The sequence below is a fragment of the Scylla paramamosain genome, chromosome 2, assembly GCF_035594125.1.
Source record: "Scylla paramamosain isolate STU-SP2022 chromosome 2, ASM3559412v1, whole genome shotgun sequence".
Taxonomy (NCBI): Eukaryota; Metazoa; Arthropoda; class Malacostraca; order Decapoda; family Portunidae; genus Scylla; species Scylla paramamosain.
In genome coordinates this window covers 11050001-11077500 of record NC_087152.1, presented here as the reverse complement: position 1 = coordinate 11077500, position 27500 = coordinate 11050001, and the positions used below count along the sequence as shown (strand labels likewise).

The 27500-nt window shown below is 44.0% G+C and overlaps 2 protein-coding genes across 4 annotated transcripts in view; both read left to right on the top strand.

The window, feature by feature from the left end:
• The window catches only part of LOC135109917 (von Willebrand factor A domain-containing protein 7-like), a 20596-nt gene extending 10532 nt beyond the window's left edge, over positions 1–10064 (top strand). The window contains exons 13-21 of the mRNA XM_064021813.1: positions 1374–1494; positions 2182–2386; positions 2701–2863; positions 3341–3467; positions 3981–4169; positions 4699–4841; positions 5312–5447; positions 7447–7547; positions 9011–10064. Coding sequence (XP_063877883.1) covers positions 1374–1494; positions 2182–2386; positions 2701–2863; positions 3341–3467; positions 3981–4169; positions 4699–4841; positions 5312–5447; positions 7447–7547; positions 9011–9202 — 1377 coding nt within the window. The 3' untranslated portion in view covers positions 9203–10064. The remainder of the gene's footprint in view (positions 1–1373; positions 1495–2181; positions 2387–2700; positions 2864–3340; positions 3468–3980; positions 4170–4698; positions 4842–5311; positions 5448–7446; positions 7548–9010) is intronic.
• Positions 10065–17019: 6955 nt separating this feature from the next.
• The window catches only part of LOC135109899 (uncharacterized), a 32913-nt gene continuing 22432 nt past the window's right edge, over positions 17020–27500 (top strand). The window contains exon 1 of one of the 3 annotated variants that reach the window (XM_064021760.1): positions 17020–17121. The gene's annotated coding sequence lies outside the window, so the exon portion shown is untranslated. Of the gene's footprint in view, positions 17224–27500 lie in introns of all 3 variants that reach the window. The other 2 variants (XM_064021770.1, XM_064021750.1) reach the window with 2 other exon arrangements.

The following is a 27500-nucleotide window of genomic DNA, read 5'->3' as shown; positions in this document are numbered from 1 at the left end:
GCCTCCATGCCAGACACTATCACCTCTGTTATGCGCTCAGCACACAAAGACGGGTCTCTGACACGGAAGCAGTAGTCATTCCAAGGAAAATCAGCAAAATACCTCCTCAGGTTCCCCCAACTAGCAGAGGCAAAACGCCAGAGGCACCTTCGCTTAGGGGGATCCTGAGGAGGAATCGGAGCGATAGGACAAGATACAGATATGAGATTGTGATCGGAGGAGCCCAACAGAGAAGAAAGGGTGACAGCATAAGCAGAAGGATTAGAGGTCAGGAAAAGGTCAAGAATGTTGGGCGCATGTCCAAGACGGTCAGGAATACGAGTAGGGTGTTGCACCAATTGCTCTAGGTCGTGGAGGATAGCAAAGTTGAAGGCTAGTTCACCAGGATGGTCAGTGAAGGAAGAGGAAAGCCAAAGCTGGTGGTGAACATTGAAGTCTCCAAGAATGGAGATCTCTGCAAAAGGGAAGAGGGTCAGAATGTGCTCCACTCTGGAAGTTAAGTAGTCAAAGAATTTCTTATAGTCAGAGGAGTTAGGAGAGAGGTATACAGCACAGACAAATTTAGTTTGAGAGTGACTCTGTAGTCGTAGCCAGATGGTGGAAAACTCGGAAGATTCAAGAGCGTGGGCACGAGAGCAGGTTAAGTCACTGCGCACATAAACGCAACATCCAGCTTTGGATCGAAAATGAGGATAGAGAAAGTAGGAGGGAACAGAAAAGGGGCTACTGTCAGTTGCCTCAGACACCTGAGTTTCAGTGAGGAAAAGAAGATGAGGTTTAGAAGAGGAGAGGTGGTGTTCTACAGATTGAAAATTAGATCTTAGACCGCGAATGTTGCAGAAGTTAATGAAGAAAAAGTTGAGGGGGGTGTCAAGACACTTAGGGTCGTCGACAGAAAGGCAGTCCGACCTGGGGACATTTATGGTCCCCTCCCCAGATGGGGACTCCGAGGCTGGTGTAAGAGTCGCCATGATAATTTTGAAATTTTTGAGTGAAGGGTGTGTGTTATTAGGTGCTTGTAGTTTTGTGTGGAGGAAGAGAGTTGTCTTTAGAGGGCAGCCTGTGACTGCCCCCTTGTGTTGTGAGACACAAAGGGAAAAGTTCAGTGAGGTCACAGCTGGGTTTAATGATAAGTTCACAGCACCCCCTGAACAGTGCTTTAGACCTCACTGGGAGTAATTATCGTTTCGGCAGGTGCCTACTGCCTCCTCCTGGCATACTGCTCCTCTACTCATCTACTTGTTTGTATTCTAACCACTTTTGTTTAATTTCTGTCTGTCTGTTTATCTACCTGATTCCTGCCAATCCCTTCCCCTCCTCCTCCTCCCTTACAAGTGTCCTCCTACATATCGACCCTCCCTCCCATGCTCCAGGAAGGGAATGTGCTGCGAGAGATCGACTACGTCCCGCCAGTGAAAGACCAAGTCTACTTGTGGACCTCCCCACTTCCTGACCAGCCCTTCTACGTGCGGATCCTCGGCTACCTCGTCTCAGGTATGATGCAGAGGAAGGCTTGTACATTTTATCTGTCAACTCATTTACCTCTTTTTTTCTTTCTATCTATTTACTTTTGATTACTATTACTTTATTTATTCATCTATTTGTTTTAGATTGATAGATTTATCTTTTCTTCTTGAGTGCTGCGTTTGTTAGTCTTTTTTTTTTTTTCGTCATTCCCGCTCTTTTCCCTTGCAATGATCGCTCTCATATCCTTCCTTCCTGAGTCTCTGCTGTTGGAACACGTATTTGCCTCAGGTTCTAACACGAATAACTCTTCCTTCTCCTTCCTAAAAGTTTCCCCATTTAGTTCCACGCACCTTGCCTACCCGCTCATTCTTCTCTCACCTCTACCCTAATGTTTGATCATCTGCACGCATTAACTCTTTCTTTCCCATTCCATAAGATCCCTCACTAAATGCCACACTCCCTACCTCCCTACTCGCACAATTCTTCCCTTACGTACATCTGCCCTCAATACGTGAATAATCTGCACACATAACTTCAATATCTTCCTTCCATAAACTTCTATCTATCCTCAGTGTGTGAATAATCTGTTCACATCAATTCCTATTCCTTCCATAAAGTTCCCTCATTCAACTTCACACTCCCTGCTAACCCACGTATTTTTTTTTATTTTATTATTTTTTTATTTAACTCTAAAACAACCTTGCTTCTCCTCAGGCAACCAGTGGGCAAGACAGATGCCCGTGGAGGTGTGGCCCGTGGAGACACTGGTAGAGCTCTTCTCCACCACAGACGACCTGTCAGCGCCGCCCGGAGGAAGCGCCACAGCCGAGTTCCTGGTGGTGAACTACGGGCTGGAGAGTTACTTCGACATCACCGCCACTGACGACCTTAATTTCCTGGTCACCATCAATCCTGACAGGTGAGACACGGGTACAGGGCCCGCCGCCTACGCTGGTGGGCGGCGGGCCCTGTATATATATATAAGTAGATAGTTAGGCAGATGCATGGATAGAAAGATAGTTTACCAACCAGCGTTTATCAATGCCAGCGGTGTGGTGGGCAGCGCTAGTCATAACTTTAGCCACTGCTTTAACTCACTGCTGTTTCCCATGCACACTCATCACCACCACAGACTCACTCGCTATCGAATGTATACATAACATCCCTCACACACATAACCCCAGTTCCCTCCTCCATACTAGAGAACATCCACTCAGCACACTGCTCCCCCAGGGTATTCCTCGCCACCAACCAGACCACCATAGTGCAGGCGAGCTTCCAGGTACCCACGACGGCCACCCACGGCCAGGTGAGCACCGTGCTGGTCACCGCCCGCAGCGAAGTGCAGAAACTTTCCTACAACACTGCACTCACCCGCTTCTTCGTCCTTCCCGCGGTACGTACATTTTCCCACGATGTGTGCGTGGGGGGAGGGGGGTGTTCATCATATCATCATGATATGATGAAAGAAGAGTTACTATGATACTAAAAACACAGCAGATAGACACAAGACAATATAATATCATTAAAAACACTTCACCCAGTCCCGAAGCATTCTAGGCAAATCCAAAACACCTCTAGAGAGATCCAAAAGATCTGAAACACCACCAGATAAATCCCAAATAACCTACAGAAACTCCATAAATACCACAGATGGACCCAAAACACCATAACAGACTCAAAACATCTTCAAATAAATCCAAAACACACATACATAGCCCCATAACACTCTTAGATATAACCAAAACACCCTGAACAGGACATTCCCATATACGTCCCCAAAGACGAGCAAAAAAACACCCTAACCCGACCAAATACACACTAAACAGTCCTCCCAAAACACTCAAGGATAATCGCATCATGTCGCCACCAGGTATCGGACACCGACTCGCCCACCTGCGTGCTGAGCCACATGCCGAGCTGCTCAGGCTTCAACAACAACGGCCTGTGCTCCACCAAAACCTGGGACGTGATGGCCACCCTGCAGGACCGTGGCTCAGGTGTGTGTGTGTGTGTGTGTGTGTGTGTGTGTGTGTGTGTGTGTGTGTGTGTGTGTGTGTGTGTGTGTGTGTGTGTGTGTGTGTGTGTGTGTGTGTGTGTGTGTGTGTGTTTGTGTGTTTCACTTTTACGCAAACTGCCATTAATTAAAAGGAAGAAGCGATGTATGTAACAGTTCCTGTAAAACAGTTGCCAATGAATTCGTTCACTGTCAAGACATCCCTAGATAAACCCAAAATATCCCAGATAAACCGAAAAAATTTCAGACTCTGACCATATACACCTAAACAATTCCCCAAAACAACGATAGACAATCCCAAAACACCCTGATCAGCTCCAAAACACCTCTAGAAAACCCATAATTCCTAAGACAGACCTAAATTTCCACTTCATTCTATACATACACCTTTAGAAAATCCACAGATCCCTAAAAGATACCCAAATTTCCATTTAATTCCTTAGATGCACCTACTAACAACACTACCAAACCTCTCTGCCTCAACTTCCACTCCCAGGACTGTACTTGGTGACCGCTGTACCTGATAGCCAGAACATGACGGTCCCGAGTTTCACGCCGGGCACTACCTCGGAGGTGCACATGCAGTACCTGAGCGACTGTTGCACCACACAGGTCCAGATTCGAGGCGTGGATGGCCATGGCAACGTGGGCAACTGTGACAAGATTGACATGGGCACGCTGGGAGGTGAGGAAAGGAGAGAGGGAGAGGGAATGAAGAGGTAGATAGTAGGAATTCATGATAAAAGAAGAGATGAAAGGTGAGAAAAGGAAAGCGGAGTGTGTAAGGCAAAGATATGTGTGACAAGACTGACATGACATGAGCACGCTGAGAGGTGAGGCGTGGCGAAGAGAGAAGGTCAGAAGAGAAGTGAATGACGGAGGGGAGAGAGATGATAGTAAAAGGTATTGATTAAGAAAAAGGAAAAGACTCAAAGCATCCATAGATAAACTCAAAACACGTTAGATAGAATAAAAACACCCTAGATTATCCTCAGATATCCTAAACTCAAAATAATCCTACATAGATACTCTAAAAAAAGACAAGGACTCAAAACATCTCCTAGGCAGTTACAAAACACATTAGAAAATCTAATCACAACATAACCATAGACAAAAAAAAATAAAATAAATAAATAAATAAACAGGTTTAAAACACCCCCAAGCTACAATCAGTAACACACGTCTCCCTTCCCCTCCCCCTTTCTCTTCCTCAGGCCTCATTTACTACTTTGAGACGGAGATGGCTGGAAGTACATGGCTGGCGATGCGTTGGAACATCACCAACAGCAGCATCCCAGTGTCCCATTATGATCTCTTGTTCGACGGCCAGTTCCTGCACCAGATTCCCTGCCATGAGGTAAGGCTCATCCATGAATCTATTTACTCTTCTTTTAAAGCTTGGCGGTGATAATATATAAGACAAAGTAGGAAAGCTTTATTGCCCTGACGTTACAACAGAATATCGTCATTTTATCGAGACGTAAGAGAAATATGTAGAGCTTCCTTGTTGCATTCTTTGTATTATAACCACCATATCGTAGCTTTCCTTATGATATTCCTAGTACATTACTCTTCGCTCACTGATCACATAGAGACGTCAGAGAAAAAGAGTCCCCTTATTTCATCTTATATATTATCATCACCACACTCCTTATCGTAGCTTCCCTTATAATATTCCTAGTACATTCTTCTATACACTTACAAGACTCGCGTATTGACCACATAGAGATAGAGAAAAAGCTCCCCTTGCCTCACCCTATATATCATCACTACCGCAATCCTTATCGCAGCTCCTCCCCTACATTCCCACGTTCTGTACACCTGCAGAACTCGTGTACTGATCATATTGGTTACCTGGAGCCTTGCACAACGCACACCTTAACCGTGAATCCCGTTTTCTACCACTCGGGCGGGACAATAGAGGGCAAGGGACGCTCCACTACTGGCACAACGCTGGAGGAAGGTGAGAGGTGAAGGGAAACGCGAGAATGCAGAGATATGGGAAACTGCAGGAAGGGTAGAGGTGAAGTGAAGTTAAACGTGTTAAGGTGCGGATGAACGAATGCGGGTGAGTGGGTGAGTGAGTGAGTGAGTGAGAGGAGGGAGTGGTAAAGGAGTGTAGGATGAGAGTAGGAGGATGTGGGAGGGAGTGCTGAGGATACACTGAGAGAAGATTGCCAATAAAGAGTTGTGCGTGTGTGTGTGTGTGTGTGTGTGTGAGGTGACGTGCGGTGATGACAGTGTGTGTGTGTGTGTGTGTGTGTGTGTGTGTGTGTGTGTGTGTGTGTGTGTGTGTGTGTGTGGAGAACTAAGAACGTGAGGAAAGAGAAAGGAGGGCAAGATGAGGAAATGAAGGAAGGAAAAGTGAGGAAAAGTAAGGACACGATGAGGAAAGCGAAAATATTGTGATGTGTGTGTGTGTGTGTGTGTGAGTGGCTGGGTAGGTGGGTAGGTAGGTGAAGTGAGATGAAAGGAAGACAAAGGAAAGGAAAATGAAGGGAAGGAGAGGAGTGTTTGTAGATTCTTAACACTGCTGCAGAAGGAAGATATGAGTGCAGAAAGTGACTCAGGGAGGAAGTGTGTGGGAGGAGGGAAGGGAATGGAGAAGGTGGAGTTACATCATTACACCACATGGCCCCCTCCTGCGCCTCCTCCACCTCCTCCTCCTCCACTCTTGCCTCACACTCTCCACTGTCTTGTTCACGTAGGCACCCTCTTAATCCCTTCCTTCCTGCCCCAAACTCCACAACACCATAGACTTCTCATGTATTTCTGTCCATATTACGCTTATCCAAAAATAGCACGGAGTTATAGTATTTTTTAACTTATTTCTCATCTAAACAACACTTCCATGACTAAAATTCAAAGAAGCATTGTCCCTCATAGTCATTATCCTGAACACTCCCTTCCCTTCCCACAAAGATCACAGAAGCTCTTACTTTCCTCACTCACAGATCCCGAAAACTACACATTTCTGCACCACTGTCATATTGCGTCTTCCGTAAATCACCTCCCCTTGCCACAAAGTTCAAGGCAACACAGCTCATTCACTGCTGTTTTTTTTTTTTTTCCTAAGCTTTCCCTTCTGCGCTTCTAAGAACAAACAAAATGGCAATTCTACGACATCTCTTTTCAGTGAAGCGTCTTTCCTTGATCAAAAAAATTGCAGTTCCACAACCTCCTTTATCGTCCTTCTCCCCTAAACACTCCATTCCTTCACCAAAGACCCAAGAACAAAACAGTGTTACATCAATATAATATGATAATTCAAAACACCAAAGTCTTCCTAACTGACCTACCCTTAAGTCTTCCCTTCTCTCCATAATGATGCAGCACAGTTCTGCATCATCTCTTCTACAGAAAGCCCTTCCTAGTTCCTTCCTCCCAAAGAATGAACGGTTCAAAGTCTCCCTCACTGTTACCCTCCTCTGAACATTACAGTTATCGTTCTTCTTCCATAAACCAATCTTATCCACAGAATTCACAACACCGCAGCCTCTCTCATTAATCATCCTGTTTAAACACTTCTTTCCCTAGCCAAAGACCACAAAACAATTCAATTCTTCATTACTGTTAACGTTCTTTTTAATGCAATCTTCCTTTTTCTTATCCAAAGCTCAAAGTGCCACAGCCACTCTCAATAATGATCCTTCCTAAAACACTTCTTTCATTACCCAGAGTCCCTAAAACAGCACAATGCTACACCATACTAAGCCCTTTTCTAACCTGAACCTTTTCTCTAACCTGAACTCCATAGCACCACAGCATCCTCTGATCTTTCCGTTCCCTTCCCTCACAGTGCCCCAAACTTCTCTCCTTAACCAGACTTTAAGACAGCACAATGCTACATCATACTAAGCCCTCTTCTCCTGTAAATAATCTTTCTCTACCCAGAACCTCAAAGCACGTTAGCATCATTTATTGTCTTCATCCTCTAAGCCTTTCCTTCCCTGCCCCCTCAGTGCCCAGGACCCCGATCAACGGCAATGAGATAGACGCCACTGAGACCACCATCACTATCGCCTGGGAATCTGCCAACCCAGACTGCAGCTTCAAATACAAGGTGGGTTTAATGTAGTATAAGTAGCCCAAGGTAGTGACGTCTTATTCTAATGATCGTTTCAGACAAAAAGTAAATGAATAGGGAAGTGAATATAATAAAATATAATAAAATAAAGTAAAAATAGCATCTAGCCAGTACTTTCACGTATCAGATCTCTAGATTATTATTTCTTTTTTTTATTGTTATCGGGATCTTAATGTAAAGCAAACTATTAGGTCTATACATTAATTCACATTTGATCAACAGACATGGAATTCACTGGACTTTATGACATCATATATTGAACCAACAGTACACACAAAAAAAAAAAAAATCAAACTCTCTAAGCACCAATCATTCTGAGATACATGAACGATGCATTTTGAAACATCTCTCCCTGGAAGTCTGAGGAATATATTTCTGCATAAATCATTAAAAAATAAGCTATTTGGGCCCTTTTCCTACGGCGTGGCTCAACCTTTTGACTGTTGCAGCTTCTCACCTTGATATTATAGTCTTGCAAAAGTTTAGATGAGGATTTTGAAAGATTACACTCACAGCAAAAGGTGTCATGGAATTATATAGTAAAATTTATCAGTACTTGTAGCTCAATCTTTGATGAGTAAAACTGTCTAGGGTTGCTAAAAAATAAAATTACATGCGCCATTAGCAGTCATCATTATCAGGCGTACCAACTGTTCCAAATTATGAAAGACTCAGTTTCACCATCATCGACGTAAAATATTCGAAAAACTTTTGATGAGAGTAGAAAGTGTACACCCTCCCTCTAACTCAATAGCACCTTCTTTCCCATTTCTCTCTCTCTCTCTCTCTCTCTCTCTCTCTCTCTCTCTCTCTCTCTCTCTCTCTCTCTCTCTCTCTCTCTCTCTCTCTCTCTACACTCCTGTTTCTTCTCAGTAATTAGAGGGAGGAGTTGCATGGCCACTCCTCTGATAGTGACGCTGATTTTCCTGCGATACGAACCAGATGGGCAATAAATAGAACAAGGACTCCCGGGCGCTGGACAGTACTGAGAGGAAGGTTACGTGTTTCATTAGTTCCTTGATATGGGGAGTTCGCATTTAGGGTTCGAGGAAACACACACACACACACACACACACACACACACACACACACACACACACCAGTGGTTCAAGATCAGGGTAAGGACCTTGACGTGATCTCTCTCTCTCTCTCTCTCTCTCTCTCTCTCTCTCTCTCTCTCTCTCTCTCTCTCTCTCTCTCTCTCTCTCTCTCTCTCTCGATCTCTCTCTCAGGTTGTGTTGTGCAGCAAACCAGTCCTCCTCATTTATCATTTCTTCGTTAATCTCAGTGTTTAAAAAGCAATAGTAGTAGTAGTAGTAGTAGTAGTAGTAGTAACAATAATCTACCACTTAAGCACACAAGTAACACACACACACCCCAAGCACACAGGAAACACTAACAACACTAACACCCCCCCCCCCTCTGCTCGTGTCCTACAGGTGTGCACGCATGAGGTGAACACAGACCCGAGTACTGCGGTGTGTCAAGAGACCTTCGACTCCTTCATAACGATCACGGGCCTGGTGGAGTGTCGCGCCTACAACAGCGAAGTGCGGGCTCTCTCCCCCTCCTACAACGCCAGCAGCCCTCTCACCTTCTACTCCGTCACCATCTGCGTGGACATCCCCTGAGCCTTGGCCTGAGATACCCCGACAGTTCCTCTCCCTCTGCCCCTAATTTTTTTATTTTTTTTCTGTAAAGCAGGCTCTGGCTAAAGGCTAGAAAAGGTAAAAAATCAATAAAAAAAAAGTCCTACTGATGGTCCCAGTCTCCAAAGAATGAAGCCAAAAGGATTATCCAATATTAGAGAAGTGTCTTGTAACTTCCCTTTTGGATGAGTCGAAGCCATAGGTAGAGGGGAACTACAGAAGCTGCCAGGGTGTTCCAAGGTTTACCAGTGAAAGGAATGAAAGATTGCGAATACTTGTTTACTCTTGCAGTAGGGAGGTGAATATAATAAGAGTGGAAGAAAGTAGAAAGCATGATTGAAGCAGTCGTTGTGTCCTGGCTTTGTTGCTATTTTCATTATTTTCTACGTTTCTGTGCTGTTCCTTTCATACATCATCATTTTAATTACCGCGAGTGTCGCTTTTTTTCGGTGATGTTTAGGTGGTGGTGGTGACCTCACTGCCCACGACGGTTGTGATGTCCAGGGTGTTCTTGCAATTGTTAAGGCTGGAGCTGAGGATACTGCTCTCTGCACTGTAAACACGTGACAATCTGAATACTGTCCACGGTGATGTACACATTACAATACACTTAGTGCAGTGTGTGAAGAGTGACTGGCCTGACTGGTTGTGACTCACATCATCCCTGGCCGATTTCATTCACTCTGACCAATGACCCGCTTATAGGGTTTGCTCCTCTTGTTGTTGTTGTTGTTGTTGTTGTTGTTGTTGTTGTTGTTGTTGTCGTTGTAACCGTTGATGACGTAATGTTATATTTTGTACATGTACCGCAGAAAGAGGCTTCCAATAAAAAATAATAACCCAATCTCCTATTTTCTGCTCCTCTGTTGTTGTTGTTGTTGTTGTTGTTGTTGTTGTTGTTGTTGTTGTTGTTGCTGCTGCTGCTGCTGCTGCTGCTGCTGCTGCTGCTGCTGCTGCTGTTGTTGTTGTTGTTGTTGTTGTTGTTGTTGTTGTTGTTGTTGTTGTTGTTGTTGTTGTTGTTGTTGTTGTTGTTGTTGTTGCTGCTGCTGCTGCTGCTGCTGCTGCTGCTGCTGCTGCTGCTGCTGCTGCTGCTGTTGTAGCCGTTAATGATTTAATGTTATATGTTGTACACGCACCACAGAAAGAGACTTCCAATACAAAAAAAAATAATAATAACACAATCTGCTATTTGCTTTGAATCAAGCTGCCCTGTCTTCCACTGTGACGACACTGGAAAGCACGGGAGGCATCGGAAAGCACGGAGGACGACATGAGGTTCTACAGCCGACATACTGAAAGGAAGACCATACTTAGACCATCATAAGCAAGACAGAGAATCCAAACCTTCGCAAATAAACCTACAGGTCAACTATCCAATTACAACAGGACCAAGACTTAAGTAGGAAAAGATATTCACTCTAAGCAAAATCTTCCACCCTTCTGCTTCCAAATGGGGCGGCATCCTGTGTGTGTGTGTGTGTGCGCGCGCATGTGTGTGTGGCGGACATTAGGTATAGTGTGTCTCAACCAGTATACGAACAAGCACAACACATGTACCTCTTCTATTACGCCACCAAGCCAAAGATTCTTAGTCTCTCTACGTAACTGCGCACATTTCACTCCTATTTACTATTTACTCCTATTTCACTCCTATTTACTATCCAAGGTGATCATGGTAACCAGAAGACATGTATAAATCTCAACTAACAAACTGTGCCAATACAACATACAAGAAATCCACAATACGATAAAAAATTAAGATACACCAAGCGCAGAACGTTCCTCTAATTTCTCGGGGCCGTAAAATCATGTTGTCGTAGCACATGAAATCAATCAATCAATCAATCAATCAATCTACCAATCAACTTGATTAGTACAAAATAATTATAAATCTATACTCATCGGAGACTAAACCACATACTAAAAGGCAAAAGAGTAACACTTACATATCCCGCAACGAGGAGTAAAGGTTGGTACTCGTGGTGGTGGTGGTGGTGGTGGTGTGCAAGCATTGGCTGGAGGTTTACGTTAAAGGTTCAGTGAAGGTCAGCCCATCGTGGGCTGCCGTCAAGGCGTGACCAAACACTTGCCTTGCCTCACTCTCCTTGTAACCTCCCGCGTCTGCTGTTGTCACGGGCTGCTGGAACGAAGAACATTATAAGCAAAATGTAAGAAACATAAAAAAAAAAAAATACAATAAAGAGACAGAAAGCATGCACATAGCGAAGGACTAATGATGTGACAAAAAATATCCTTTACAAATTTAGCTTTTTTTCTGACACTAATGGAATGAGATGATTGAACATTGCAGATAACACCTAGATATGAAAAACGAAAAGAAAGAAAAAGAAAGTAAAAAAAAAATATTACTGATTACCTAAGGTGTGAAATGCCACGCGTGTTATTCCTCATCATTTCCTTGCCAAATTTTCTTTTCTTTCTCCTTTCTTTCGTCAGAGACAGGCCAAGGGTACAAAAAGAATAAGAAAGACCATACTTATAATCTCATTCCCAGAACAAAACCGGAAGAGGAAGCGAGTCAGCCATTTTACTTTCTGAGATGTCTTGATGTCCTTCTACATAAAACAATTAACACTCGGAAATCTTCCTCGTCCTCTGCTTGCCACATTAATGAAAATAGACTAGTGTAAAATATTTGTTGGTTAAGGAAAAATACTTAGATCCTTACTTAAAATGGAAATTTATTTTATCTCCTTAATGGTTCGTCGTTTCACGCCTAAATGAATAGCTACATTCGAATTGACTGCCGCATTTCGGGTGAAGATCAAACTCTTCTCTCGACGAAGCACGTGATAAACTCTGCACAGGGAGATGTGCCCTGGCGTCCAAAATACTACTGAATGCACGACTCTCTCTCTCTCTCTCTCTCTCTCTCTCTCTCTCTCTCTCTCTCTCTCTCTCTCTCTCTCTCTCTCTCACTCACTTTTACATTTCTCTGTTCGTTGTTTCAATATTTCGAGGTGACATTTAGATAATCTTTATTAAAATATTACGGTATTCAAGACTTAGAACATAACTACATTGCATGAGTGAGGAGGAACATCCAGCAACAACAAGCACTACTGTCCTGCAGTGTGCATGTAAATATGTTTTCATGCAAGTGGATTGAAAGTGATTTGCGTAACTGTATTATGCAATGTCGTGTAAAAGAAAGAAGTTACTTCAGCAAAGTAAGACGCAGCCACAACTTGAGGGGAGTGTCAAGAGACATTCGTCCCACGTCACGGAGATATATTACCCTCGTTATGTTATGAGCAGCACGGCTAAACCCAGCCACTACAGTGACTACACCAATCCCCTGCCCCACCACTACCCTGTGAGGAAAGTCACTTAACTCAGGGAAACAAAGGAGAATTAACTCGTTAACATTACAACACACTTCACTCATCACCTCGCCTCCACCCCGAGCCTTGCTTCAGGTGGCGCTCCTGCTGCCCTCACTGACTTTCACCACACTCCACAGACATATTGCTCAAATACGTTCACCATCTAAGGCTCAAAACTTTACTTTCAAGCTTCCCCTGGCTGTAAGATGGTCCATTATACTTGAGATACCACCAAGCCCTGACTTCCTCTCGCTTCCCGTGCTGCAAGTCATGTTTCGCTGGCCGGGTCCTACTTAAGAAAACACATAGAAAAGCCCTCAGCACACATCCACCTCAGCCTGCTTGCCACGAGTCAACTCCATTTCGAGGCCAATGTTCCCTGGTAACTTCTCGAGGCTTCACTTTTCATAGTAAGCACTAAATTTATACAACCGTCCTCCTTGCGTGGTGGCGTCGCTCCTATCAGCAGCACATCACTCCAAGCCACACTGACCCTGTCCGACTCAGCTTAGTTCTTACTTACTTCATCTACATAGTTTCAGCGTCATGTGACTTCGTTGAGTGGATAAGATCGGGGATAAAATATTCATCTACTACTTGACCAACCTCACCTAATTCTGTGCAAAACATTACCTGTTTTAAGCTCTTCTCCCTAATAACTCGAGTTGTACAATTTATCCTTTTTTTTTTTCGCTCTTCCTCTTTCCCTGCGCCTTTTTACAATACTCCCCAAAAATGCGATGCTCCGAAAATCCATCATTTCTTCTACTTTTTTTTTTACTAACATCATCTTTCCTTTTTGATAAGCCTACACCACTTCAATCTATTTTCTTGCAACGAACCCAAAACTCAAATATTTGGCATCCCTCAGACCAAAAGTACAACAGATAACTAGAGAAGAACCAAAGCCTTTGACTGCCGATCACAATATGAATAATACTACAAGTTAAAATAGGTAGGGTGTAGAGCAAAAATCGATCTACATACACTACAAGATTTGAACTACCCCATCACTTCTGCTATCATCGGTCTTTCTCAAAATGACGTACTTAATTAAACCTACACCAGACCATTTAAGTAAGCCTGAAGAGAGGACAGAATTGAACTATCATAGCACCCCATCTCTCAAAAAATACACACCAAAATTCCACCAGACCTCTTTATTAAGACCGAGGAGAGGCCACATAAGAGGACGCAGCAGTCAAAGTATTTTAGAGGCGAAGGCAGTGAGTGACTAAACCGATCACCACGTCCTGCGACTCACGAACCAACTATTAACACACAGCACATACCCACAAGTCAGCCACTGGAGGGCGTGGGATCGGGTTGCGCTGATCTGTGACCTTTTTGTTTATCGCGGCAGTTCACGGGAAATGAGACTGCTTAGGGCGGTGGTGCTGGTGATGGTGGTGGTGGTGGTGGTGGTTGTAGTGATGATGGTTAGTTATTATGCACAGCTGATCAAAGTAGAGGTATCGTATTCTACAAAATGTTAAAAGTGAAAATAAAAGTATCACAGGCCACTATGTACTGTACCTCCACCTATTTCGTCACTAGTTCATTTTGGTCTTCGCTGAGATCATAATTATGAAGTTCAACAGTCCATTAATTCATTTCTATTCGACTTGTAAACGTGAGATTCACTGGTCTTTGTGACACGACCATAAATATGATGGTGGTGATGATGATGATGGAAGTAGTAGTAGTTGTAGTAGTAATAGAAGTAGGAGGAGGAGGAGGAGGAGGAGGAGAGAGAGAGAGAGAGGAGAGAGAGAGAGAGAGAGAGAGAGAGAGAGAGAGAGAGAGAGAGAGAGAGAGAGAGAGAGAGAGAGCCGTCAAGCACAGGCAACTCATTACCCAATCAAGAGCGCATGGGAGTGTCACGAGCCTCACATCACCCAGTCACACCTCCGCACGTCCCACCACCACCACCACCACGAGGCACACTTGAATAGAACGTGTGTAAACTGATAGGAGGGCATGTGAGGTGGAGAAAGAGATAATAATGGAAAAAAAGAGGGTAGTAATTGGTGGGGTGAAGAATGCAGTGCTGCACTCAGATGTTGCTACTGTCCGCATTGTAACTGTGACTTTGGCTGCTTTCTGGCATTTCTAGGCTTTCTATTTTTTTCTTCCTCCTGAAGAAGCGCATCAGCGATCGCATGAAGGCGAAGCAGCTAACCTTGTTGCGCTTTTCTTCCTTCATCGCGCTTTGGGAAAGCCCTTGCCAGAACCAACAGGTGGTCTAAGCTTGAGGGCAAAAAACTCAAGCATGTAATTTTCATTCTTTACAAATCATTTAACACCAAGCTGCTGTGTGAGGGGAGGGCGGGACGGGACGGGCAGGCATTTTCCACTTGACGTGCATCTTCACTATCAAATATCCTCACGCAACGAGTTTGCAGCCTCTCAGTGTCTTATCTTGACTACTATTAACTCTGACCGCTATCATTATTTTCTCCTCAGGTTTAAGGTGTTTTATTCATGGAGCACATGCGATGGCCAGGTAGCGTAGTTTAACAAGAATTATGTGTCACCAATGGGAAACACATGCATGAAAACCTGACAGATTATCTATGTGGACTTTGAAAAATAGTCCTAATGAGAAGATGGCATCCAAGAATACAGGTCATACTGTCATGTGCTTATTGCTATAATTATGTTTCGTGGAATATCTATTTTCTCTCTCTCTCTCTCTCTCTCTCTCTCTCTCTCTCTCTCTCTCTCTCTCTCTCTCTCTCTCTCTCTCTCTCTCTCTCTCTCTCTCTCTCTCTCTCTCTCTTTTTCTTCTAAGCAACAAGTGATATGTAATGACAGCAGCGATGTATTATTTTTATTGTCACTTATTTCTTCTTTTTTCTTTATTTTCTTCTGATTATTATTATTATTATTATTATTATTATTATTATTATTATTATTATTATTATTATTATTGTGTTTGTTGTTGTTATTGTTATCACCACCATTATCATTATTACTACTGATGTTTACCCTGCTGCTATACGATCTAGTTAAAAAATACACGTAGTCCCTTTACTCTCATATCCTTCCCCTCCCCTTGCCCTCCCGTGGCCCCTTCTCTGCTATGGTCGCCCGTTGCTAACATTTAGACCACTGGGAAAAAAGATGTCTACGTGAACAAAGAATAGAGAATAGATGGTTTAGTTTGTTTTTTTAGAGATGCAGAACTATTTACGAGACTATAGTACGAAAAAAAATTATGTTCTTAATTGTTTCGGCATCTTTTTCCAACCACTAATAACATGGTCAAGCTTAGGAGAAGTTATTGGAGTTTTCAAGTGTGTTTTCACGATCCAGGTGATAGTTGAACATGGATTCTGCTTCGCTAGCTGAGACAGAAAGAGAGAGCAAAAATGAAGAGTTTCGATGTCTTATTTCAGTTACTTTTAACACACTCCAGTGCAAATTATTAGAATTTCAGTGACAGTTTAACACGGATTCACACATCATCATCAGAAAACAAAACATCCCTATGAGAACCTGATAAATCATATCCGTACATTTAAATGTTTTAGGCGTCTTATTCAAACTATTTTTAACATACAGTAGTGGAAGTTGTTCGAATTTTAGGTGATAGTTTAACAAGGTCTTTGTATATTTAGTTGAAAAATCCTACCATGAGAACCTGACAAAGGGAAGACTGAGGAAGAGGCAAGGATGTGATACGTAGACAGCTTGACAGAGGAGAGAGAGAAAGAAGGGAAGTAAGGGAAGACTAAGAGACAAAGATGTGATAGGCAGACAGCATGACAAGGGAAAGAGAAAGAAGAGGAGTAAGGAGAGAAAGAGGAGAAACAAGGATGTTATAGGTAGATGGCCTGACAGGGAAGAAAGAAAGAAGGGTAAAGAGGAGAGACAGGAGAGACAAAAATGTGATTAGACAGTCTGACTGGAGAAGGAGAGGAGACAGACAAGAATACTCGAATTTGGGGTAGACAGCCTGACGGAAAAGAGACAGAAGGAACAAAGATGTGATGAGTTGACAGCCTGACAGGGGAAGGAGAAAGAAGGGAGAGTGAGGAGATACAGGAGAGACAAAAATGTGACAGGTAAACAGCGACTGAAGAAAGAAGGGAGACAGAGGATAGAGAAGGATTTAAGACAGACAGCCTGACTGGGAAGAGTGAAAGAAGAGGAGTAAGGAGAGACAGAGACAAGGATGTGATGGGATGACAGTCCGACTTAGGAAGAGAGAAAGAAGGGGGAGTGAGGAGAGACAGGAAAGAAAAAAAAAAGTGGTAGGTAGACAGTGATTGGAGAAAGGGGTATTCAGAGGATAGACAATGATTTAGGATAGACAGCCTGATTAGGAAGAGAGAAAGAAGAGGAGTAAGGAGAGACTGAGACAAGGATGTGATGGGTACAACATGCCTGGAGAAAGAGGGGAGTGAAGGCAGGAGCAGCGGGGTGAGGGGAGCAGCAGCAGCAACAGCGGAGAGCAGCGGCGGGCAGGCAACAGGTCCCCTCACAGCCCGAGTCCCTCCAGTGTTCAGTCGTGGGTGGTGCACTGCGCGGGACACTTGTGCCAGGCGGGTTAGTGCTGCTGCTGATCCCTCTCTCTCTCTCTCTCTCTCTCTCTGCTCCTGCCGCCACCCTCGCCATCCCTGCCGCCGCTGACACATACACCAGGCTACCGTGAGTTACTGTGTGTGTGTGTGTGTGTGTGTGAAACTTATTTATGTGAAACAGGATTTGTATTGATTGTGGAATTTGTTGTAGAAGTTGTTGTTGTAATAATGACAGCAACAGTAAATAATAATGATACTACTATTGAAAATATATTATTTTTATTATCATTGTTATTATTATTATTATTATTATTATTATCATCATCATCATCATCAATTATTATTATCACTATTATTATCAAAACAACAACAACAACAATGATAATAATAATAATAACAACAACAACTACACGTCACCTTCAGTAACAAAAACAACTTAAAACAAATAACAAATATCACCACCTCCACCACCACCACCACCACCATCAACCACCATCACCACCACTACGCCAACACCAACAACATCCACCAAAAACCTCGGCATCAAAGGGTAAAGAAGAAAAAAGACCAAGCAAGGAACATAAATAACTACAAGGGGAGATACTACATTAATTGTGTGCGAGAGAGAGAGAGAGAGAGAGAGAGAGAGAGAGAGAGAGAGAGAGAGAGAGAGAGAGAGAGAGAGAGAGAGAGAGAGATGGTTATTAAAGCCTATCAGTATGCCCATTGTGTCCTACCGAAAGGAAAGTAGAGAGAGAAGGAAAAAAAGATTACCGTACAGAGAGAGAGAGAGAGAGAGAGAGAGAGAGTGTGTGTGTGTGTGTGTAACTAACCGTCCAACAGACTAGCACTTTCATAAATAAACACGAGACACGAAGAGATACCGACAGAAAGACGGAAGGGTGCGAGGAAGCGATGGTTGGAGACGCGAAGGAACAAACAGGGCAGTAAAGTTTTAAAAGGGGCGACGAAGGAGCGCCAGGAAAAGGGGGACGAAGGGTAGGCAGGACTGGGCATAAAGGAACTAGGCTCTCCTCTCAAACCTTCCCTTTCCTTCCCTTTCTTTTCTTTCCTCCACTCTTCCTTCATCCTCAAACCTAAAACCTCGAGGTCATGTTACCACAGAGAGAAAAAGAGAGAGAGAGAGAGAGAGAGAGAGAGAGAGAGAGAGAGAGAGAGAGAGAGAGAGAGAGAGTAGGGAGCGTATCAATAAATAAAATCAAGATATTGCCTCAGCTAACAAAGTAACAAGTACTGAGGCGAGACGGATGGGAGGCGTAAAGGGCGTCTTTGTCCCTCCAGCCCGGGCTTCTCTCATCGCGACGTGACTAAATGTTGCAACAGCGATGTGTCGACAGATTTATTTCCACGCAGCGTCTTTAATTAGAAGGGGACATGTCAAAGATGTTGTACATTTAGTGGCGCCTGTCGTGTGTGTCACAATGTTTACGTCGAGGACAACAAGAAAGGCGACAGTGTCCCTCCCATCACACTTATTATGATGGGAAGCCTGTAGCTGCGCCTCAATGGCTGCCACCACCCGCCCCTCGGCCTCCTTGACTGAGTGACGTCCCGCAGCGTGGTTCACTGCGGCGCGGCTCTCACTGACTACTGTATCAACAAGAGCACACCCAGAGTTGCAAAACCCCGTTATCTACACAAACAAGGCATTTCCCGGCGCCAATAGCAGGAGCTCACTGACTGGCTGCCGCATTCACAGAGGAGCGAGGACCGAAACAAGTACTGCCAGCCGGTGCCTTACATGTGCAACCTCAGGACACTTGGGGTGCGCACCTCCTGCTGGACTGCTGGTGTCCCGTCAGCGTGGCCCCAATTTGGCGACGCGGCGCCCCGGTGGCTGGCCAACACGTGGGCGGCGAGGCGCAGGCAACCGTCACCACCTGTCGCTCGTTTGGCGAGGCAGGACGACCCCCTCCACCAGCCCACGACGACCCTTGTGATGTGGTGGTGGGACTGTTGCAAATATGCCAATTTGATTATGTGTGTGTGTGTGTGTGTGTGTGTGTGTGTGTGTGTGTGTGTGTGTGTGTGTGTGTGTGTGTGTGTCTGTGTGTGTGTGTGTGTTATCAAAAGTACAGTAGCAGCATTAAAGAATAGTCATAATGATAATAATGATAAAACAATAATAATGACAGTTATCCTCATCATCTTTTTTTTTTTCATTATGAAATGATTCATTAACAGTAACACCCACTCACAAACACCATCTTCATCTTCACACCCACACAGACACAGCCATCCACCAAACCATCCACACTTCCCCAATCACTAACACACACACACAAATCCATGCATCCACACCCACAAAAGACCCACCCACACATACCCAGCTACCACCCTATTCATAACACACCCACCCCATCCAAACTCTCACATTCACTAAACACACCCACATACAGAAACTCGCGCATCCGCACCCACAAAGACCCACCCACACATACCCACCCATCCACACACACACACACACACACACACACACACACACACACACAAACGGCCAGGCGTGGGCATCTCGCATTACTGAAGCAACAGTGGCGGTGGCGGTGGGACAGGCGCGCCTCTGCCGGGGAGAGACCGAGACAAGGCGGCCTCAGCAGCGAGGAGCACCTTTCGCATCCTGCTACTGTTAATGTTGCGACCGTCCCGAGGCAACACCGCCGGCTGCCACACAACGCCGCACCTTCCTCCTCTACCCAGCACCTTGATGATTAGATTTATCTGTGATTTTAATTAGAAAGGAGAGGAACTTCCATTGTTTCACCGTTTATTTGTTTTGGTCAATTTGCTCCTTACGTGGGGAAAGTGAGCCGGGTGTGTGTGTGTGTGTGTGTGTGTGTGTGTGTGTGTGTGTGTGTGTGTGTGTGTGTGTGTGTGTGTGTGTGTGTGTGTGTGTGGGGCGGATGCTCCATCAGATGAGGGACTGTCCTGAAGGAGGGAGTAGGAAGCGTCCGTCTCTCTCTCTCTCTCTCTCTCTCTCTCTCTCTCTCTCTCTCTCTCTCTCTCTCTCTCTCTCATCTTGGTGTCAACATACCCGAGCTATGTGGATATAATTTCATCACCAGTTTTCTCAGAACTACATACTTGCTCCGTTTACAATGACACATGTACTCATTTGTAACGTTCTATCCATCTTCATCTCTTTACGACCCAGGCATCATGTGCATGTATATAAACAAACCAGTAACACTCTAAACGCACACGCACTTCGTTATGCCAAGGATGAAGAGCAGAAACGTAACACGACTTGGAAGGAAATCATTGGCAACACGTAATCTGCTCGCTGCATGATGATCCTCGTGTGTTAGGCGATGCTGAAGCGGGGATCACCATTACTACTATGCCGCGGGGAAATAGCTCTGGTGGTCCTCAGTACTATATGACAGTCAGATAAGTGCTACCAGCTCAAACACAAATGACAGTCAGGAAAGTGCTAGCAGCTCGTATATGATAGTCAGATACGTATCAGAAACTCAAACACATAATGAGTCAGGTAAGTGTCAATAATTCAAACACACATAGCAGTCAGAAGAAAAGCTACCAAAAAAAGTAAAAAATAATAATAATAATGAAATATAATTAAAAAGAAAGAAAAGACAGTACAAATAAAGAGCCACCAAGTCAAACTCATAAATATGAAAAATTGCAACTCATACACAAAGCAACGTCACACGTCAATCGCATCACGACAAAACGTGAATCTAAACACGAGTGGTTCTGGTTTATGGTTTCAATCGTTTTCTATCCCTCCGACCATGTTGGTAACGGGAACTTATACATTTGGTGACAGCACCGTTCAGACCCAGGTACTGCTGAGTGTAGCACAGGAGGGAAGGAGGGTAATCGGGTGGTATACAGTCATTAAATACATATTAAACAATACACTATGCATGAAAGATGATTGACCCTCTCTCTCTCTCTCTCTCTCTCTCTCTCTCTCTCTCTCTCTCTCTCTCTCTCTCTCTCTCTCTCTCTCTCTCTCTCTGACACACGCACACATAAGAAAACATCGACAAGTAAAGATATATAAGTTACTTTTGCCCTTTACTTTGCATACTGTAGTTAGTTTGCTAATAATGATGATAATGATAATGCTGAAGCTGTTGCTGCTGATGATGATGATAATAATAATAATGATACTTGAGTGAATGAGTGAGTTAGCGTCCACACCATAGTATATTAAGATAAACGACTCACAGAAAATGTCAAAGTTTATCTGTCCGCAAACAGTTAAAATGTCCGCCTCCTGTGCACTCTTGTAAAGGAAGATGCAAGCTGTCCGCCACGGAAGCAACTCAAGATTGCTATGCTCGTGTCCCATAGGCGATACACTGGCGATACATATTGCGATACACTAGCTATTGATGCTTACTATACATACACATAAACCAATGAGCGCTAAATCTAACCAGGGAGGGAAGCAAGCAGATAGTTAGTCAGTATTACTCTGTCAGTCAAAGAGGGAAGCAGGCAAGGAATCAAGGGGTTAGACGGGCAGTCAGTCATGCAGTCAGTCAAGCAATCCATTTTTAACACATACGTCAGTCAGCCACTCAATCAGTCATTTAAACATGCAATCGATCTATCAATCAACAGTTCATTTAACCCGTCAATCAATCAACCAATCCATTAATCAGTCACCCAGTCAGTCAATCAAACAATAAATTAGTCAGCCAGTTATTCAGTTAATTAACCACTCCATTAATCAGTCACCCAATCAGTCAACCAGTCATTCACCCGAGCACCCAATCAGTCAGGCAGCCAGTAAGCCACTCAAGCATGGAGACAGTCAGGCAAGCAGCGAGCAAGGCAAGGATGCCGGCAGGCTGGCAGTTGGGCGGGCGGGTAGGCACGTAGCAAGTCCTCCCAGGAGGCAGACAGACTGGCGAGTGAATCACGCTGGTGGGCGCCTCACTCGCCCCTCCCGCCACCCATAACAGGCACAGGCGGTAACTTGATCCCTTCCCATCGCAGCTTGACCGCCACCAACTGCCTAACTCTTGTGTCAGATCCTCAAATGAAACGCTGCACAGTTCAAAGTCCTCTGGCAAATACATACGTAGCCTCGGGTCCTATGACAGTTTTTTTTGCACTCTTGACGTCACGCGAAGTTGACGTCATCATTCTCATACGACCAGATTACGGCCCATATTCTTAAAACACTTTGTCTCTCTCTCTCTCTCTCTCTCTCTCTCTCTCACATCAAAACTACTTTATAAAGGCCACAAGGATGATTATTCGGATTTTCGTGGGTGTTTCTTCTACTCATGGTGCGGAATACTTGTGAAACTACCAATAGATTCATAATAACGTAGAAAACACCCAAAACTTCCATTACAGTCTATTAAATATAAAAAAAAAAAAAAATAAGACCAGGAAATGTTTAAGATATTTGCATAAGACAAAAGCTCAAATTACATGAAAATCAGTAGCAAAAAGTTACACCTATTCTCCTGTTGTAAAAATATAAGACACAAATCGAATATAATGCATCCATTCACACATTATATATATCTGGTACATTCATGCTCACGTCCCTCCGTCAGGCATTTCTCAGCTCACATCTCTCTCAGGCACTCACGGATCCTTCCTGAGGGTGAATGGGATGTCGTCATGATGCATATATTCCTCTCACGTGTGTGTGTGTGTGTGTGTGTGTGTGTGTGTGTGTGTGTGTGTGTGTGTGTGTGTGTGTGTGTGTGTGCGCGCGCGCGCGCGCGCGCGCGTTTGTTAACGTTAGTCTTCGTGGTTGAGTTATAAGATAGAGAGAGAGAGAGAGAGAGAGAGACTTAGTAGTTAATTGCGTTCTTGATCTCGTGGTGTGTTTCTATAATTATCGCTCAAGATCCAGATAACACTGTAATGCAATGCAAATGTAATAAGATGAAATATGAATGCCACCTCTTAGTGAGTCCTTGCGTTCGTTCATAGAGTCACTTGTACTATCGGTGCTGTTTAGAAATATGCTTAGTTTAGTCTTCAAATGCACAGCTCTGCGGAGTGATATTTAGTGCATTCAGAGACATGAGTACGATAAAGAAGGCTAAAAGTCATGGTTAAGTAAAGGTCACCAATGAGTGACAGAGTGAAGTGCGAACATTATAAACACTGAGAAAATATTTAATTCTGCTAGTCTGCCAAACTATAGAACTTTAATTAATATCAGACACTTCCTAACCTCAATAGGCCAACGTTTTGAGTGCTTTTCCTTACGAATTTTCAGGGAGTGACACTTAAACAATCCTTTTCTTATATTTTTTAAACGTTTGGACAGCCTCCCTATCATATAAAGGTAAAAAAAAAAATCATATCTTTTCAATTTGTTTTCTATATATTTTAGGAACTTTCTGAGGTAACTATGGAAAAAGTAATAAGTAAATAAATAAATAATAATAATAGGTGAATTCGTTGGTTCAAGAAAAGTGGGTCAGGTGCGGAATGTTAATGAAGCACGTGGGGGAAAAACAAAACTCGTGACCTTACACCTGTCCCTCCTCACACCCCGCACTCTGCCTTCCCGGCGTCACCTGATACGCGCAGCCATGGCCAGGAGTCGAGTAACCTTACGTATTGACTTTCACTGTGTTTGTGTTTTGCTTGAGTCTTTAGTCCTCAAATCTGTTAACTATCTCCTCACAAAACTGGCTAAATGAAAGATTCTTAGCAGATCAAAAGATTTAAGATAGTAAGACGCTAAATATAATGGAAGCACTGGTTATCTCACTTATAACCACGATAGTACGAATCCTGCTGCTGTAATGGCCCGTCACAAGACAAAACGCCCATTCCCCTAAGACGGCAATCTTAAGCAACAAACAACAAAGTCCTGCTGCTGCCACTGCAGGTGAGGGATGCTTCACTGTGCCTCTAATTTAGCAAGGAGTCAAGTGGCAAGGTGGAGTGGAATGCGCATCTTCATTTCAGGCTACTGTGTGATCTATATTTTAAATGTTTCTTTTCAGTATCATGGTGCTGCATTTTTGTAATTTTGTTCCTTTGTTAATCCGGCAAAAGAGGTTCGAGATGTGTGTGTGTGTGTGTGTGTGTGTGTGTGTGTGTGTGTGTGTGTGTGTGTGTGTGTGTGTGTGTGTGTGTGTGTGTGTGTGTGTGTGTGTGTGTGTGTGTGTGTGTCATAGCATACATTACAAACCCTAGGCCAGTATTATTACGCTAAAGGGATTCCAGCTCAGTATTACTACGGCTGAGGAGTTCCACCCCTGTGTCAACAATGTAAGGAAACAATAACGCGTCCCGCAGCCAGCCCTCTCATTGTACACAAGTGATAGTGGCTTGAACACATCGCAAGCAACAACGTACACCCATTCACACCTTGTCTCAAAGTGATTTCCGCAGCTTTAATTTATCAGTTTCATTTTCTTGTTCTCGTTCATCTTGCTCTTATTCTTGTTGTTGTTCTTTTTCTTCATTCCCTTCTAAACGACAGTTAGCAAGAAATCATGTTCATGCATACAAGTAATTGTTCTTAAAACTGTACCTGTGACCATCATCTTTTTTCATTTTTTTTTTTCTTCTCCATCATCACCATCATCATCACCATCTTCTTCTTCTTCTCCTTCTTCTTCCGGGACAATACTTCCCTTCAAACTTCACCAATATCCACACACGCACACTATTGTTCGGTTCCTACCCTTGCCAAAAAAAAAAAAAAAAAAACTCCCTCAGGACAGAAGACTGTTCGTGCGCCAGTGTGGGAGCTCCTTCGAGACAAAAGACTTGGTGTACCATTGTGGGAATTCCTCCAAGAAGACAGAGGGGCACCAGCTCTGGCCCTCTGACCCCTGGAGTGGGGCGAATATGAGAGGAGGAAGAAGACACCTGATGCCTCTGTTCTCCCCTCCTCTTCCGCTGCCACTCACTCACTCACTCTCACACTCACACACACCCATCCAATCCCCACCAAACACACATTGCACTATATGAGATACTTAAATTTTCTGAACACATTTCCTCTCTCCTTACTGCTGCTGGTAATGGCGTAACAGATTATTTCCACCTCCTTGTCTTCATTTTATTCCTTTATTTTGTTGTTTTTGTATGTGTTTTGTATATGTTTATTTTATCCTGTTCTTGAATGATGTCTCTTTCTGTCAGTTTGTCGATCTAAGTACGTATATGTCCATTTAGTGTATCGTTTACTAGTTTGTTTGTCAGTTAGCTCATAGCTCAAGTTAGTTACTCTTTTTTTCTTAAGGATCATTATTTCTTTATTTTTTATTGTTATATCTTTATTTATTTAGTTAATTAATTAGTTAGTTAATTAGTTATTCTTTTTTCTTAAGGATAGTTTCTTTTGTTACTAATGGTTTGTTCTGTATCTGCTTAAATTTTCATCTATCGCTTTGTTAATAAGTGTCCTTCGGTGTCCGTCCGTCTCTTTGTCTTGTCTCTGTACACGTGAGTGAGCAGGCCATGTGTTTGACAGACCCGGGCGCGAAACATCCGGAACAACCCGTCAATCATCTGGACCCCTGATGCCTGTGTCACGTTTGCCTATCACTTCTAATGAGTCCAGGACGAAGTAATGTGATCGGATGCCCCTCCCTTTGATCACTTTCCAATAATTTCACATACAAAGCGATTCGCTCCTCCTCTCTCCCCAAAACACACACACACACACACACACACACACCTTCCCAGTGCTATCCCTTTTGTCTCGATCAAGCATGTGCTGTCAACAATAAATATTAAGGCTCCGTTGCAGGAACTAAGTCCTCAACTTGAAGGTGATAAAAGTTAGAAGGAGTGTCAGAAACACCTCGAACTCATGTCTTCCCTTCAGATTTGTCCTGAAAAACATAGCCACCCAAAATTACCAGGAAGCTCGTGTATCATCCTCTAGAAGCACAAATGCATGAGAGAGGAAAACCTAAAATATCACAAGGAAACGTAGATATGACGTTTCTGACTATTTACGGAAAAAAGGGCGAGTAAGAGATAAAACAGAAAGACGACACCCTCGAATTTGGCTCGCATGGCCACAAGAAGGCAGCAAAGTAAGAGGAGTGGCGCTGCACTACTGCTGACCTCCACGTGGCTGCCTCGCTGCACTCACCCCTTGTCGCTGCTGTGTTTGTGTAACCTACATTGAAGGGCATCCACAACATCTACGCAGAGGAGAAAATTAAAGAAGTTAATATCTTTTCTTCCAAAAAATTAATGTTGGGAAACTAAGCACCACTTCCCCATGCCCCTGTTCGCTTCCCCAAACCCTTAAGGCCTCATTGGGTCATCAGCCTTACTAAGAATCCGCCCCAGGGTCCTGCGCCGCCAGCCTTACTGGTGTCCCCTCTGTTTATAGCACTTGTCACTCTCCCGCACATCAAGTCAAGCCGCCTCGCAACCGCCGCCTCGCCGCTCCACTCACGGCTCATGTGTTGTCGCGTTACCCAAACGAGCACGACCAACCACCCTGTCCAGGAGTGTTGCGAGAAGATTTGAAGATATTTTCCCCGCATTATTCAGTGCCAGTAAATCCATTATACACTGTCAGAGGCGGTGAAGTAGAGCAGGGTGAGGCAGGATCGTGGGGGTGGGAGGGGGACGGGGGTAGACAATGACACACGGCAGCAACTCCAGACCTGTTTTACCTTCTCGCCTCTGAGTAAACAACACCCGGTTCTACTCAGACGGCGTATTTTTTTTTCCCCCCCCTCCTTTTTCACGGCGGGGCAGCGAGAGCCAAGGCGTATGTATGGGCACGTACTGCCTCGTGGGCACTTCGGAAGGCGCCCCCTATGTATACCTGCCCTACACAACCCTGCACCCAGCCTTCCGTCACTCCAGCACCAAGAACTTTATTCTGAAACACTTCTGCACCGCACCTCCACTACTTTTGAAATATTCCAATTGAAGCTACACTAGTTTTTAAGGTTGTTTTTACAGTTTTAGTGACAAATAAAGAAGATTCCTACATTATTAAAGGGATAAACAGTCTTAAGAACCCGGCTAATCATCTCTTTGGCCTTCGAAAACAGTCGTGCTGAAAGAGCGAAGCGTTTCAGAATACGGGCACAAGGACCCACATTCGTCCCTACCAATGTGTATGCTTACTCTCACCTCCCACGCCACCCACGCCCCACATCAACCTTCACTCCGCCTCCATGTACGGTGTGTGAGTGAGCGCAGGTGGACCCCAGACACGTCCATCACGAGAGAGAGAGAGAGAGAGAGAGAGAGAGAGAGAGAGAGAGAGAGGGGGGATGAAGAGACTAGGTTTCGCAATATGTCACTCAAAAATTGTTAAATCAACGGCCACGCAAACAAACACAGCTTTAATTAACTCATTCACATTTGCCGCTATCAAACAGAAGATGACGGAAGAAGACGAATAAGAAAATGATGACGAAAACGGTGGGGGGGCGAGGG